Consider the following 17169-nt stretch of genomic DNA (forward strand, 5'->3'; position numbering starts at 1 on the left):
AAAATAATACTAGGCAAATATTGCTTCATTCTGGCTATAATAATCTTAGTAATGATTTTATATATCGTAAAACATAAGCTAATAGGTCTAAACTGACTAATAATACTAGGATTTTTCACTTTCGGGATTAAAGTAATGAGAGTTTGATTCCAAGAAGGTAAAAGATATCTTGAATGAAAAAAACTTTTATCGGCAGCAATAATATCAGTGGATAGGATATTCCAATAATTTTGAAAAAAGAAGGAAGTCATTCCATTCCATCTATTCCCGAAGCCTTTAAGGGATGCATGTCGAAAATTGCATTTTTCACTTCCTCGTCAGATACCGCACTAACGAGACTTTGGTTTATCGAATCGTCAACCAAGGGAGGAATAATATTCAAAATGGATTCAAGATTTGTTGGTCTAGAAGTAGTGAATAAATTTGCATAAAAAATTTCTACTTTTCTACTAATGTCACCTTTTTCCGACACCCAATTTCCATTAGCCAAGCAAACCTTTGATGCTATTACAATTGCTTCTCTAAATAGTTTTCATCTGGAAGAAAGAAGTATTTTTATACCCTTCTTGAAGCCATAAAGCTCTAGATTTTTGTTTCCAATAAGCTTCCTCATCTTTGTAAGCTTGCCCTAATTCTTTCCTTAAAGTTCTAAGCTTATAAAAAACAAAATTATTAGCACCATTCTTAAGCTCTTCAATTTTTTATTTTATTTTTATGCCCATAATTCTCTTCTAAGTGGTCGTTTGGTTTAAGGTATAACATGGGTTATGCCGGTATTAATTTTTATACCACGTTTGGTATAAGGTATAGATTTATCCCGAGATTATTTTATACCTTGTACCAAACGTGGTATAAAAATTAGTGCTGGAATAACTCAACTTATACCTTCTTAACCCACTTATACTGGTATTATTTTATACCATCTTTCAGATGGTATAAAATAATACCAACAGATGGTATAAATTAGTCCCGGGATTGTAATCCCGGAACTATTTTGACCTCAAACCAAACGACCACTTAGAGTTTCCCGTTCCCCCTCTCAACCATGACATCAGCGAGGAATGACATATTTTTAGTCCTTAAATGATGAATTAAACTAAGATTTGAAACTCAAATAAGACGGCGGTGCGTGTTTGGTCTAATTCAACATATGCATACACGTGAATTTCTTAATTAAAAATATAACGTCCAATACACCAAATTCAAAATTATAATTTTTTCTCTAACCAAAGGTTCTTTCTTTTTTCTTTGAACAAAATTGGGAAAAATAAAGAAAAATCTAAAGCGGCGTTTGAGGGGCAATTGGGCTATACCGTTGCGACCTTTTAGGGACAGTTAAGCCCGCCAGTTATTATCCAAAAATAGTAGACACATCGTTTCTTTCAATAACCACCCCAACATTTGAAATTTCACATTCACATTCACTATATATATGTATGAAAAATAAATCTTTTCCTTTCATTCGATATTCATTAATTCCTCAGCATTCACCAGACAAAAATAACTAACTTCCAACATAATTCAAAACCAAATTTAATTCACATTCCTCATTTCTCTCGTCAAGGTTCATCAATAAAGGTTTCTTTTTTTACTTCTTTTTCATTTCATTTCATTTTCTTTCTTGTTTCCCCTTCACAATTTTAAGGAGTTTTAAAAAAAAAACTTTATGTTTGTGTGTGGCTCAAAAGAAAATATAGTTGAATTTTTATTGTTTCGCATAGATTAAATGACAGAGGCTAATTTCCGGTTTGTACACTGCTTTTGAATTTGAATTAGGATATCTTGGTTATTGAACTGTCCTGTGACAAGTTCAAGAACTTGCATATTAGTAATAATTTTCATCATTGCTCTAGTTTCTTTGAGTTTCATTTCTTGGAAATAAATTTCTAATTAGTAGTAGTTAATTCTTTTTTTTTTTCAATTCCTAACGACTACTTTCAGTTACTTAATTAACAGATTGAGTCGAATTTTGTCCAACCATTTTCAGGTTAAATATGGCGGAGGAGAATGTGGAGTTTGATCTGAATCAGAAGATAGCCTCATTGGAGCGCGAAATACATTCGTTACTAATGAAAATTGAGAAGTTAGAAGCAACAGGAAATCATCAAAGAGTTATATTAGAACTAAAGGAGAGAGAAATTTGGGGCCTAAAGCAGAAGCTTGAGGAACTAGACGGCGCTGTGATAAAATACAGTGAGTGGCAAAAGGAGAAGGACATGATTTATATGGTGAAGGACGAGTTGTCCAAGAGGGTTAAAGAAATGCTAACTAAAGTCTCTGAATTGGAGGAAAAATTGGAGATTCAGGAAAACGTGATTTCCCAAAGGCTTGTTGAGGAAAATTTACATCAATTATTTGGTGTAAACGTAGAGTGGCCAATGGTGGCTACATCCGTAGTTGTTGCAATTACTATCGGTGTCTTGTGTTATCATCGAGATGGAAGAAAAATATAAACTAAGGGATTTTTTTCAACATCTCATTAAGTTGAGTTTTTTGTCTGATCAAGTTTTTGTAATTTACAATTTTGATTGCTCTTTGGTTATGTTGGGCGTTATTACTACTTAGGTTTACTTAGATTGATATATGTACATTTTGCTGTTAGTACTCTTCTTTAGTGTGCAGGAATTTTGTTGATTATTGTTTTCCTTCAAATAAGAAAACAAGGTCTGTTGGTGTAGCTGTGCTTAATCATTGAATTAATGGATATGTAGTTTGTATTCTGTTGATTAATCGAATTTGTATCTTGTTGCTTTTTTCTTAGTAGTTTTTATTGCCTAAACTGTTGATGTTATATCTCTCTGAAGCAGAACTTTTAATATTCTTAGTGCTAGTTCTTAGTTCGAAGAATCAATACCTGAATTTATTTTAAATTAAGTATTTTAATTCTCGTACTCCAAACTTAGCAATCATCATTATGGTGGTTTTCACTCAATAACTTCGTAAGAACATCATGGTAATAAAATATTGTTAATGGTTCCGCTTAGAACTATCCTTGCTGTCACAAAAGAATAGACTATATTGCCCTTATTTTGCTAACAGAGAAGCGATTAATCTAATTGAATTAATTAGCACCATAATTTGCCACTTCCCAACTAGGGATATTCAAAAAATACCGAAAAATCAAATTTAAACAGAAAATCAAATCAAGACGACTTTAAAACTCAATATGTATATATTTGGTTTGATTTGGTCTGATTTTAGTTTGAACAAGGAAAAACCGAATGAAACCAACATAGAAATATGTTTATTTCTATAGATAATTTAAATCTTATGTGATTTTTTTCTAAGGACGAATATAATATTTAACATGAGTATAGAAAAAAGAGATGGTGGAACTTAAATACACACTTACTGCATGCAATATTGACATCACAATTATGAAAAATAGGCTCGATATGATTTTACAACAAACTCATAAAAGGATTACTTATTTGTACAATAAATAGACTTAATTCACAATTTAGAATAAGATATAATGTAACTTAATTAAACGATGGGTAAAGTATCACCAAAGTTTATGGTAAGATAGTAAGTAATTATTCATGTTTAACTAGAGTTCTTTTGTTGGAACTCTAGGAATAAAGTCGCTTTTGTTAGAGAGCGGTTTATTCCTCAAAGTAGGACTTTTCAATGTGAATCCGGATTAGTCAAGTCTCAATGTGGGCACAGACGCACTTTATCCCTCAAAGTGGACTTTCCAATAGAAATCTGAATTAGTCGGATCCCAATATAGGTACCAGACTCCAAAAACTAGATGACAGTCAAAACAAACATTGTAGATAAAGTAACTTAGTGGGAAAAATTACATAAAGAGAGATTGAAAATGTGTTTGACGGCAATTAGACTATCCGTTGTGACAGTTAGTACATGTCCAATAGACGCATCGTTTCTTCAATCGTCATGCCACAATTGAAGTTACTTTTAACTATCAGTATAAAAGAAGAACTTTTCCTTTCATTCATTATTCAGTTGTTCTTCCAACAGTCACCAAAGAAAAATATAACTACCAACGAAAACCAAAACAAAATCAATTCACATTTTAAACTTAATATTTTGTGGGTTATTGAACTCACAATTTCTCAAATTTTCAACTATTACTTTCAGTTTCTTTATTAATTGAATACTATTATCGAACCTTTTTCAAGTAAAAGAATGGATGAATTTTCTCGAATGCATAATGATCTTTAAACTGCTCTGAACGATCTCAAGGAGTCGAATTCAGAGCTATCGCGACTTAAGGCTATTATGGAGGACTTAAAGAATAGCGAAAATGAGATGAGTACGAAATTGAGTACGATCGAGAGTGAAAAGAATGTGTTACTGATGGAAATTGAGAAATTGGAGAAAAGAGAAAATGATCGACGAGTTGAAGTAGAAGTGAAGGAAAGTGAAATTAGGGGTCTAAAAAGGCAAGTTGAGGAATTACAGGGTGTTTTGATGATAAATAATGAAGAGTGGGAAAGTGTAAAAGATGAATTGCAACAAAGGTTACAAGAAATGATTAGTAAAGTTGCAAAATTGGACAAGAAGTTGGAAAATTTGACTACTAAAAGTGTTATTGTTGGTACTGTAAGCGTAGTTGCAGCCACAATTTTGTGCTATCTTGGATACGGAAGAAAACTGTAAAGCAAGATCAGTTTGTTTCAAGTTTCAACAAGTTGAGTTTAATTTTTGTCTGACCAAGTTTTGGATTTTACAATTTTGATGGCTCATTGGTAATGTTGGGCTTAATTACTTAGTTTTTTTTTTTTTTTTTTAATGTTAATTGATTGTAGTTTATTTATATATTTCTGTTAGTACTCCTCTTAAGCTGCAGGAGTTTTGTTGACAATTGTTTTCAAATAATAAAACAAATTCTAGGAAATAACGGAATCCATATCTTACTGCCCTCCTGTTAATAGTTTTTTCCTAAACTGTTGATGTTATATCACTCAGAAGCAGGATTGTTGCTGCTGCAATCATTTATCAGAATTTAAAACAAGGATATATATATATATGAATTATAGATGTTCAGTCTGGTCTATTCGTCAAAAAGCTATTAATAGTTCAATTCAAAAATGTGATTGTCATTAAAAATGGCTTAATTAGATTTGTTCTTATTGACTAAGAAGATACTAACTAATCTCTATTTTGTTACGCAATTAAATAAAGATTATAATAAGTATTCCTTTTGTTTCAATTTATGTGTCTTACTTTTTTAAAGAGTAAACACTTAATGAAGAAAGATTATAATTTAAATATAAATAAGAATAAAGTTAATCAAATAACCTTTCTAACTAAATTTTAAAAGGCGTGTAAAATAAAAAAATGATAAATAATTTAAAATCGAGGTACTTGTAAAAGCAGAAGCGCGGAAGTGTTAGCCGTTTCAACTTATTCATCTGTATACTTGGGACCCTTACGTCCCTGTTCCTCGTACTTCGTGCATCTCAAAAACCCCTTCTAAACCCCACAAGGAACCTCAGACCCAAAAAAAAAAAAAAGACACAGAGAGAGAGAAGTGTAATTTTGAAACTTGTCTCTAAAGAGGAAACAAAAGAAAGACAAATAAAATGGAACCGTCCAATGTAAGAAAATTGTACATTTTTTCACTGTCTCTCAGTCCCTTTGAAGACCCTTTATCAAATTAGATTTTGGAACAACCAAAGTTCATGGCCATGGCATTGCCACAACATTCTTTGGGAAGGTGGTTTTTTTTCTCCCAAAGGTAATTCACTATTTATTTATTTTGCTTTGAATTGTTTCTTAAGCTTTTGAAAATGGATATATTCAGGAAACTTTTCTTATTTGTTACTCTCATCTGTTCCAAATTAGTTGTCATATTTTACTTTTCGAGAGTCAAAATTATGTGAATTTTGACCCAGCATGTTGAATTGTAGTTTTTTGTCATATTGACATGAAAAACATTGCAAGTTGCAGTATTTTTTGTGTGGCTGCTGAGTATCGAAATTTTAAATGCAAATTATTGAGTTGATATAGTTTAATTTAGTTTAAAAAATGAGTCAAGTTGACTCTCGAGAAGCTAAATATGATATAGCTAATTTTGGATGGAGGGAGTATTTATATTTGAACATTTCTTGTAAAATGAGCTCAGACCCATTGTGGGTTGAAATATGTTTTGTTTTGCGGTTAATTTTGCTAATTTTCTTGAAACTTTTTTCTAAATGGGAAATTTAAGGAGTCTCTCTTCGTGGTTTGATGAAAAGAGGAGCATGTGGAACTCAGATCAGTTGTAGGAATGTTTTGACATATTTGTGTAATTCAGTGTTAATTCTTTGTTTTAGGAGTTGGACTTTAGAGACATAATGAACTTCTCCTTTGGTTTTAGGAGTTGGACTTGAACAAATAGGCATCACATGTATCTGATTGTTAGCAGGTTATCTTCAAAGCATAACTAATACTCCCTCCGTTCTGATTTATGTGATGGATTTTAACCGGGTACAGAGTTTAAAAAAGAAAGAAGGACTTTTGAATCTTGTGGTATAAAATAAGTCATAGTTATTTGTTTGGTTATAATTCATCTCATTAAAGGTCAATATGAAGTCTAAAGTTAAATTGGGTCTATATATATAAACGCAAGAATTAATTGACTTAAAAAGAAGGTGCATCAATAACTTGGGTTAGTGGGAGTATACAGAAAGTTGTTTTCGTTCGTGTTGTGGAATTTTTTTTGGACAGGCTGCAAAAACTTGCTGAGTACCTGCAGGTCTTCAATAGAACCTAAAAGCCGAAAAAAATGCAATCTGTGATTTCAAATATCTTGTAAGATAAAATTAGCTATTGGTCGGAATAACCTGGATGGGGTGTGGGAGCCAGGAGGAGGCCAGCAGGCAACAACAACAACATACCCACTGTACTCCCACAAGTGGGGTCTGGGGAGGGTAGGATGTACACAGACCTTACCTCTACCTTTAGGTGCAAATTGAAACAAGCGTGTAACGCTTCAACCCCTGATGGTTCTTGGAATTTCTTAAAATGATGGCGATAACAATCCTTTATGGGTGCATTATCTATTTATTTGTGTATTTTGGAATGAAATAATCCTTTTCAATTGTTAAATACATTGGTGCCTGGACCAGATGGTGGTTTCTTCTTATGGTTTTTTACTCTGTGGACGTTGCATCTGCTACAATTTTCTAGAATAATTAGTTGTTTAGGAGGAATCTAATATTTGATTTACTAGAATATTCAATTTCTTATTTGTAGTAAGAGTCTGAAACTTTAATTGGAAGAGTGTACTATTTTGTTTATTTGGCCATTTAAAGCCTTATTAATGAAATTTCTAGAGACAGATTTTCATCCATATTATCAACCTTGCTCCTTGCATCTCTCTCAAAAAGATCATAACGGACTCTCTTGTTATGTCTTCTACAGGCGAGATGGAGAAGTGGGAGTAACGCTTGCTTCAAAGGTTTTAAAATTTTCATTTTGTAAACCTAGTCGAGCTTGCTATCATGTTGTCCTGAAGTATGTAAACTCATAAGTACATTGTTACTTACGTTGGGAATGAAGCCATCGGTCCGCGCAGCATAAGCATATCATTCTTTGTATCATTTTGACAAATACATGTAGTTGGATCCATAGCTCATGGATTTCTTTTTGAATATTAAAGCTACTGAGTTTTGTATTTGAAGATATTTACCTATCAATTCTTCTGGATTCCAAATTTAAATCCAGAATCACTGCCAATTAGCTTGCAGGTTTATGATCACTGGAAAGGATAGCGTCTGAATACACTCGAGGTTAGTTTTTTCGTTGATTTCATTGATGTAATTTAGACTTTTTGTATCTTCCTAATTTATGATTTTTAAACTAAAATTCATCTATCTACGTATTATAAATGTTGAAAACTACCGATTTCTATAAAAATACTCATATACACTGAGTAAGGACATCAAAGATCATGCTTTATCATATCACATAACTTTATTAACAAAAGAAAGTAACCATACACATTCTATTACAGAGATGAATAATATAATTCAGCAACAAAGTCAAGAACCAACAAAACTTTTATTGGTACAACGAATAAAAAATTTCACACTTGTCTCGTTTAAACTTCAGCAACCAATCCCAGAAACTAGCATTTTATGCATGAACCTCGGATACTGGATTAAGAGATCTCATCTCATTAAAACCTTGAACGCTTGCACTCTTCAGAAAAGCCTTGAGGAAACCTCTTAGAATCAGTACAGTAGTTGTAAACCATGTGTCTGCTTTGCACCCATCGGAGCCTATTCCTGCCCATAGCATTGAGTTCATGTGTTTGCCATGGCTTTGCGTTGTTTGCTGAACCAATGGACTTACATGAAGAGGTTCCGGATGACACTGCACAACCGTCTATATTGATGTTTCTGTAATAGGCAGTGAAAGGAGCTAATGTCCAATCTGTCTTAACTCTGCCTCCTTGGGTTGCCCACTCATCTGCATTCCACAAGCTGCAGTATACTTTCATTGCTTGGCTCTTTGGGAATGGAATTCCAATGCTTTCATGGTTGTTGTATACTCTAATGGGACTGTTGTCTACTAAGAACCTGGTTATATCAAAAGAGTTGGTAAGATAATACGTAACATTAATAGAAATACTAAAATTTGGATTAACTTATATATGCTGATAAGCTGGTGTAATTTAATCTACTATAGCAGGTCGTTGATCTGTATTATATTCCAGGTAACTAGTTTCACTTCTTATTAACAGTAGTTACCTGTAGTTATCTTTTAGTTGACCTGATAATGTATGAAAAATACTTTTGACACTTCAAGTGTTTAGAAGTTGAACTCTAGAAATATAAGAAGACGCAGGGGCGGGATCCACATTGTAGGTGCCGGGTGCTTGAGCACCCATCAACCCTAACGTGAATTGTGTATATTGAGACAGAAAATATTGTAAAACTGCTATAATGAATTGTTGAGCACCCATAAACAAAAAGGTCTGATGGGCGCTTTGGTTCCGAGGCAGTAAGTTTTGTGCGCACCATATGAGAAGCGAGGGATCAATTCTCGGTTGAAGCAATTCTTTCCAAAAGGCTGACTGCTACTTCATACTAAAACACTATAAGAAGATAAATATTTGAATTGATTTGTTTAACTTACACTATGCGGTGAGGGTTCCATACAATGGTGTAAGTGTGAAAGGCAGCAGTTGGGTCGAACCAAAGGTGGAATTGTTGTTCTTTGTTTCCTTTTCCTTGTGTATACACATTGGTATGGACTGTGTAAGGCTGACCAGAGACATTGCCCAAGAACTCGAAATCGATCTCATCATGTCCTTCTCCTTGTGAAGATAACTGATGAACAACAAAGAAAAGAAAGAACATTAATCCATGATCATAATGACATAATATTAGGAATGAGGGCATAATTAGGATTCAATTTAATAAGAGAAACTTACAAAGAAAGTGGTGACAGTGCCAGCTGAGTTTCCAGGGACAAGCTTAAGTTGCATATCGAACCTTCCAAAAAGGAACTCATTCTTGGATTGGAAACCAGAGCCTGAAAGTTTATCAAGAGTGAGGGCGAGGCCTCTACCACCTTCTTGTATTTTACCGCGTCCTTCGCCCCAAGTAATCTCTGCATCTCTGTAGAAATTACCAGCTGAGACTAGTAATTGAATACTCAGTAGTATTGAAAGAAGAAGCAATGCTGATGAAAACTTAGAAGCCATTTTCCAAGCTGAAATTGCTCAAGAGAAGAAGGAAGAGTGTGAATGATGATGCTATTAATTTGGTTAAGGAGCCCTTTTATAGGTGTATTTTGAACCAATATGGCAAGGGATGTGAGCTGGAAACCTTAGTTTATTCAAAATCATTGGAGCGTGTGGGGTTCTGCTTTTTAGATGAAAATTAGATCTAATCTTCATTACCATTAATTGCCATTAGGATACAGCTGTTGCTAAACACAGAAGGGCATGTGATTACGTGAGTTTAATTTCTTGGTTCTCTTTTAGCCAAATTTTGTTTTGTTATTGATTTACCAATACTGTTGGGATGAAAAAACTCTACTACTTGTTACTAGTCATTTTGAGCAAGAATGAGAGGAGATATGTACTATAGTTAAATATGGTGTAAAAAGGCTAAACATAAGTACATTTAATCATCAGTCTAAGCCAAGAATACCGGCTTTGCGATCCGACTAATTTCGTGTCAGGGCGTCTTGCTTTGGAGGGTAAAACACTTCCTATCAAAGGCGACTCCATTTTCAGGGCTCGAACCCGACACTTGTGATTAAGGATGGAGAATCCACCACCATCTTTGGTGGTCCATGGCATGCTTATAGAAGCTTCTCAATCAAATAATTAGCTATACCAAACATATGGAACCAAATAATTCACGGCGGTGTATGAAATAAAAGAGATCCAGACTCTTCAAAACTTGAGACTTGCAGCATAATTAGGAGTGCCTAACTAACTGTATAGATATAAAATTGTAAATAATGGATAGAGCGGTAGCTTCAACTGAAGTCATGTGCCATAAATAATTGACTAAACATCATTATTTCAATGACCGATGTCTCATCAAGAAATACTTAGTGAAAGTAGCATTTTATGTTTGATGAAATCATGTAAGAGGCAATTTTATCAATTGACCAATCTTTCTAAGAAAAAGTTTATATACGAGTGGCAAATTATGAAAAATAATATGTAAAGACTTACTTTACAAATAGTATTACTTAATACTTCAGGTATATTTGTGAATATTCACAAGAAAAGGGAAAGTTAATTAAATATATTTAATCAAATATCACAAGGATTAAAATTAGAATTTACTGATAACTAAGGGAAGCGTCGTTATCCATAAGTAAAATATCTACTTACACTGCAAATAGATTCTAGTGTAAATGTGTAATTTAACTCTAGCCCAAACATAGTATTCCTCTCTTTTACGTGTTATCAACATGCTTAGTGTAAATTAAAATTTTACACGTAAAACTTAAACTCAAGGTGCAAAAGAAATTATGGAAGCATCTCAACCAACAATAAATGGCTATACCAAACATTTGGTACAAAATAATTCATGGCGGTGTTCAATACGAAAAGGAGTCCAAACACTTACTCACCAAATGAATCATGAAAATAATGGAGCATAAGCATTAAGTAGTGCATAGTGCATATATATATATATATATATATATATATATATATATATATATATATATATATATATATATATATATATATATATATATATATATATATATATATATATATATATGTGGTGGGCAGTATTTTCATTATTTCTAGGATACTAATTAATTTCTAGATCCATAATTATAAACTCTCGAGATGCTTGCTGGGATGAGAACATAAGCTTAGTCAGAAGTCATGTGCCAAGAAAATAATTAACCAAAACATAATTTCATCCGAACGAACATTGATCAATCTCGTATAGCCTTAATTATTCAAATTTTCTCTATCATAAATGTATCTAATTTGTTGATTATACTTCATTCTTCTCTTAAACGTCTCATTTAATTAATACTTCATTAACTAAACTATAAAGAAATAAAGATGAATTTGGAAAAAGTAATAATAAATTTTGTTGTAAACAGAGAATGCTAATAAATTTTGCCTCTTACCTATTGTTCCAGTGATTCAATGACAGATCCGGAATTTGAAATTTATGAATTCCTATAATAATCTCAAAGTTAATACTACAATAATAACTTGATGCAAATTCAAATATTTAGTAGATTTGTTAATATATATATACGTAATAAACTGAAGAAAAAAAGTTGTCGATTTCACGTGAATATGTAACCAAACTTCTAGGTCCGCTTCCAGTTCTCTATTACTATCCCCTTTTCAAATGTTTCAACTTTTGAAAATGAATGCCCTCTCGGTCTTAAGGTTCTCCTAAAAACATTTAATATCATTATTTGACCAATTTTAGGTCCTTTAAACATCAAGAGGTTGGCATATTTAGCCCATGAGAATTTTAAACATAATTAACATGCAAATCTCATCATCAACTTGAAAACAATTTAATGTTATTGAAATCAAGTTAAATATAGAAACATGAAATTTTAACGCAAATCTCATATTTAATCTCATAGAAACTTCATAAGTCGTCAAGTGTTAGATTTATTTAGCCCATAGATATATCATGCATATATTTTGGAAAAAACATCACTTTAATAATAACTTGGAAATAATTGAATATCTTTAAAATCAGGTTGCACATGAAACGTTAGTCCAACTTCGTCATCTAATCTCTTCACGGTGCTATCATTTGTTTCAACGTATTTGTTTAGACAATACGTAATTTATTGAGCTCCTCTTTTATTGTGGCATTTCTTTTTATTATTATTTGTATTCCAATTTTGCCCATATGATTTTTTTTTTTTTTTAAAGAGGGGTTTACTTATTTTGCAAGAAAATAAAGAAGTTAGGGTACAGATCATAAAATAAAATAAAAAATAGAATAACGTGCAAATCACAAAAGAAGGCATACGTTTACGGGTGCAAAATGCTACAGACTCCACAACTAACTCAAACATGGAATGCGTAGCTCGTTTGCTCATATGAAATTATACAAACATTTGAAACACTTTCATGACCTTACTTCATGCACTTTTAGCAAAAAATATCCTTAGTGGAAGGTACAACTTAACTTACCTCGCTTTCACCTTGTCATGACTCATGACAATCTCAACAAAGCTCGGCGAGCATCCAATTCAACTCAATCTACAAACTTGTAATCGATGTCCAATAATTCATACTCGACGAAATCTAGTTCAACTCAATTCAAGTTCATAAAGTAGTTATAAGTTTCTTTTATATCCAAATCTTCCTATCTTTCACATGTCACACTAATTACCAAATCAATACTAGATGATCATTAATCTCACGAGGCTATTAAGAATAGTATTCAAGCTCAGTTTCCATTCACATTCATCATCTTCTTCATTAGTTCTTTCAATTCAAGAATCACCTGATTCTAGGGTTCATCCCATACTTGTGATTGCATAATTTTTCATTTTTCGGCTCGATATAACTTGTGAAAATGTTTTGACCCTCATTTGAAAGTTATGTCCCACATTTCTTAATGATCCTGGTTTACACAACTCATTAAACCAAGGACAAAATCTAAATAACGGCTTAAATGATCATATTTTTGCAAGTCACCCAATAGGCCAATACTAACGGTAATTTGTCATGAGTTAATTTTTCATAAACAAACACTGTAAACAATTTTATTATACTATTAGATCCCTCAAAAAGTCATCTAAGAAAAAACAATATAAATAACATATAACAATCGATTAAACTAGATTAAGAGTAAAAAAAAATATTTTATACTGACAAGATATGTTGATGGGAAGTTATGATAAAAATAGATGGACAAGAAATCCAGTACTCCCTTCGTTCACTTTTACTTGTTCAGTATTTTAAAAATAGATTTTCACTTTTACTTGTCACTTTTAGCATATCAAGAGAAGACAATTTGTTTTTTCCTACTTTACCCATTGTATTAATTACTCACTTCAAATTATTTTTCAAATCCATAAAAATATGCATCAATTAATATAGGTACATTGATAAATTATGTATTCCATTTATTATTTATTAAACAACGTAAAAAATAAAAAATGGACAAGTAAAAATAAACGGAGGGAATAGTCTGCATAGCGTCTTATTGACTAGACTAGATCCATGTCTGGTTAACTTATTGGTTGTAAAATGTACTACTCCTATATATGTGAAATATCAAATTATAATACTGATCTATTCTGCCAATTGCATCTTAAAGTTGCGTTCTTCTTTTTGAGATAAGATAAATTAATACAATATCAGATCCCTATTAGTCCTCTTTGTCACTTATACTGACATCCGTCCTCTTTGTCATTCAATATCAGATCTAGGAAAGGGGAAAAAACTTCTAAAGATAGGTTCTTGTCTCCTCAAAGAATAAAATTAATTAAATTCAAAAGTTTAATTTTCTTTTACTTTTTGTGTCATCTTGATAGTAGTTAAAATAAAATATAAAGTACTAGTACTAGTCAATTTGTCATTTCTTTGGCATATGGGTGCACCGCTCAATTGTATGTCTTACAATTGTATCTCTATTATTTCCTCTTTGTCATTCAATATCAGATCTAGGAAAGGGGAAAAAACTTCTAAGATAGGTTCTTGTCTCCTCAAAGAACAAAATTAATTAAATTCAAAAGTTTAATTTTCTTTTACTTTTTGTGTCATCTTGATAGTAGTTAAAATAAAATATAAAGTACTAAGTCAATTTGTCATTTCTTTGGCCATATGGGTGCACCGCTCAATTGCATGTCTTACAATTGTATCTCTATTATTTAATTGATAAACATCTAAACTGAAAATTTTCATCTATTTGTTGGTCCCTCAGTCTAAAATTATTTGTCACCATTACTATACCTAGGGTCAAACAGTGTTCGTACTAGAATTTCGTAAAATATTTTTACTATAAAAGATACTAGTGATTTATAGTACATTTGAGAAAAGGGACAAATTCGTCCACTATGAGAAATTCAGCAATTTTTTCCACCTTTATATTTTTAATCTAATATTACGTTGCCGTTAGGACAACGTCTTATTTTTGTCCTTGACCTCTAATGGAGCTCCAATATGTGAGAGTAATTTTTTAAACTATAATCAAAAGTTGCACCGTTTTTTTTTCCGAAGAATTTGGACACTTGCAGTCCCTCATTTCACGTTAAAGTTCCTCTAATGACAAGCGTAAATACAAAACTATTTGCTAACACTAAAAGTCTATATGAATGAACCAAAAGTTTAACTAATGGCAAAGTTGTTCAATTAAGATAATAAAAGGATAAATTTGAACGTTTTCTCAATAGTTTTGTCTACAACTTGACGTTTGACCCTCATAATTTCTTTTTTGAGATGGAGTACTATTTATAAATATTCACCTTATCATACCTTACAAGAATTTAGAACTCTAAATGTAGAAATTTCGTTTGACCCTCACAATTTCTTTTTTGAGATGGAGTACTATTTATAAATATTGACCTTATCATACCTTACAAGAATTTAGAACTCTAAATGTAGAAATTTCGCATGGTTAGACAGAAATTACACCTACACTTCTGGGTGTTTGTATGAAACTTTATCAAGTTTGGTTGGTCAAAATATTTTGGAAAACATTTTTTCTAGGAAATAGTTCCTTAAAATGACCTCCTTAGAAGGAGTAACGAAACAAGTTTCATAAGTGACATTTCAAGCCTAACGTCTTCTCCCCACCCCCACTCTGCCACTCCCAAACTCCACTACCCATCCCATTCCACCACCATAATGTTTTTCTAAATTATATATAAATGTTTTTGGGATAATAATTTTTTTCTTACGTACCAAATGCCAGAAAATAAGTAAGAAACTCACTTATTTTTCAAAAACCATTTTCCAACAAAAAAAAAAAAGCATTTTCCTTCACAACAAACACACCCCTCATCAAGTAAGAACATTAAAAGTCATGCTTCATGATATAAAATTATAGTAACCATGTAATTCCATAACAGATATAAAGTTAGAATACCAATTACATAGCAACTAAGTAACCAACAGAACTTTTATTGGTACAAAAGAATAAAGAATTTCATAATCTCATCTCTTAAAATCTTGAACTCTTGCACTCAGCAGAAAATCCTTGAGGAAATCTCTTTGAATCAGCACAGTAATTGTAAACCATGTGTATGCTCTGCACCCATCTTAGCCTATTCCTTCCCTTACCATCAAGTTCATGTGTTTGCCATGGCTTAACATTATTTGTGGACTTACATGAAGAGGTGCCTGATGACATTGCACAGCCATCAATATTGATGTTTCTGTAATAAGCAGTGAAAGGAGAAAGTGTCCAATCTGTTTTCACTCTGCCTCCTTGTGTTGCCCACTCATCTGCATTCCATAAACTGCAGTATACTTTCATTGCTTGGCTCTTTGGGAATGGAATTCCAATGCTTTCATGGTTGTTGTATACTCTGATGGGACTGTTATCTACTAGGAACCTGTTTATATCAAAAGAATTGGTAAGATAAAATGTACACTAATGGAATTACAAGAATTTGAATTTAACTTATATACACAGATAACTGCAACATTTTTTGATACTATCAGTATAATTTAGTACTCTATGTTATAGCAGGCTGTTGATCTGTACTATTTTCTACGTAACCATTTTCACTTATTATGTACAGGTAATTAACTGTAGTTATCTTTTAATTGACCTGATTGTGTAAAAGATCTTTTGACACTTCAAATGTTTTAGAAGTTGATCTCTAGAAATATAAGAAGATACATATTTGAAGTGAAAGTGTAACTTACACTATGCGATGAGGGTTCCAGACAATGGAGTAAGTGTGAAATGCAGAAGTTGGGTCGAACCAAAGGTGGAATTGCTGTTCTTTGTTCCCTTTTCCTTGTGTATATACGTTTGTATGGACTGTGTAAGGCTGGCCAGAGACATTGCCCAAGAACTCGAAATCGATCTCATCGTGTCCTTCTCCTTGTGAAGATAACTGATAAAACAAAAAAGAGAGAACAATCCATCATAAGCAAGATGACATATAAGAATTAATTAAGTTATTAATTAGAATCAAATTTAATAAGAGCAACTTACGAAAAAAGTGGTGACAGTGCCAGCGGAATTTCCAGGGACAAGTTTGAGCTGCATATCGAACCTTCCAAAAAGATATTCATTCTTGGACTGAAAACCAGAGCCAGAAAGTTTGTCAAGAGTAAGGGCGAGGCCTCTACCACCTTCTTGTATTTTACCGCGTCCTTCGCCCCAAGTAACCTCTGCATCTCTGTAGAAATTACCAGCTGAGGCTAGTAATTGGATATTCATTAGTATTGAAAGAAGAAGCAATGCTGGTGAAAATTTAGAAGCCATTTTCCAAGCTGAAGTTGTTTAAGAGAAGGGAGTGTTTGAATTATGATGTTTTAGGGAGCCTTTTTATAGGTGTATTTTGAAGCTAAACATAGTAGAAAGATCTGTTTTTTTATGAGAGGAGTATGGGCTACTGGAGTAAGGTGTGAGCTGGAAACCTTAGTTTATTCAAAATCACTGAGAACAAAAATAATGGAGCGTGTGGGGTTCTGTTCTTTAGATGAAAATGAGATCCAATCTTCATTACCATTAATTGCCATTAGGATACAGCTATTGCAATCACAGAAGAGCACGTGACTTC

General features: G+C 32.5%; 3 protein-coding genes and 1 long non-coding RNA gene across 4 annotated transcripts; 2 read left to right on the forward strand and 2 right to left on the reverse strand.

Annotated features, from left to right (window-relative positions):
• Window positions 1-1474: 1474 nt before the first annotated feature.
• LOC132638620 (uncharacterized) lies at window positions 1475-2672 on the forward strand. Its single transcript, XM_060355434.1, has 2 exons — window positions 1475-1578; window positions 1988-2672. Exon 2 carries the CDS (start codon window positions 1995-1997, stop codon window positions 2451-2453), a length of 459 nt encoding a protein of 152 aa, XP_060211417.1. The 5' UTR covers window positions 1475-1578; window positions 1988-1994; the 3' UTR covers window positions 2454-2672.
• Window positions 2673-5226: 2554 nt separating this feature from the next.
• LOC132636562 (uncharacterized) lies at window positions 5227-7718 on the forward strand. The gene is made up of 2 exons (XR_009581312.1): window positions 5227-5707; window positions 7375-7718. It is a non-coding gene; the product is annotated as an uncharacterized LOC132636562 (long non-coding RNA).
• A 168-nt stretch (window positions 7719-7886) lies between these two features.
• Window positions 7887-9716, reverse strand: LOC132636561 (xyloglucan endotransglucosylase protein 1-like). The gene is made up of 3 exons (XM_060353486.1): window positions 9392-9716; window positions 9094-9287; window positions 7887-8534 (listed from the first exon to the last, which is right to left on the reverse strand). Exons 1-3 carry the CDS (start codon window positions 9662-9664, stop codon window positions 8132-8134), a joined length of 870 nt encoding a protein of 289 aa, XP_060209469.1. The 5' UTR covers window positions 9665-9716; the 3' UTR covers window positions 7887-8131.
• Window positions 9717-15463: 5747 nt separating this feature from the next.
• LOC132638621 (xyloglucan endotransglucosylase protein 1-like) lies at window positions 15464-16895 on the reverse strand. The gene is made up of 3 exons (XM_060355435.1): window positions 16599-16895; window positions 16304-16497; window positions 15464-15987 (listed from the first exon to the last, which is right to left on the reverse strand). The coding sequence occupies exons 1-3, from the start codon at window positions 16869-16871 to the stop codon at window positions 15594-15596; spliced, it is 861 nt and encodes a 286-aa protein (XP_060211418.1). The 5' UTR covers window positions 16872-16895; the 3' UTR covers window positions 15464-15593.
• Window positions 16896-17169: the final 274 nt, after the last annotated feature.

The sequence above is a fragment of the Lycium barbarum genome, chromosome 4 (assembly GCF_019175385.1).
Source record: "Lycium barbarum isolate Lr01 chromosome 4, ASM1917538v2, whole genome shotgun sequence".
Lineage (NCBI taxonomy): Eukaryota > Viridiplantae > Streptophyta > Magnoliopsida > Solanales > Solanaceae > Lycium > Lycium barbarum.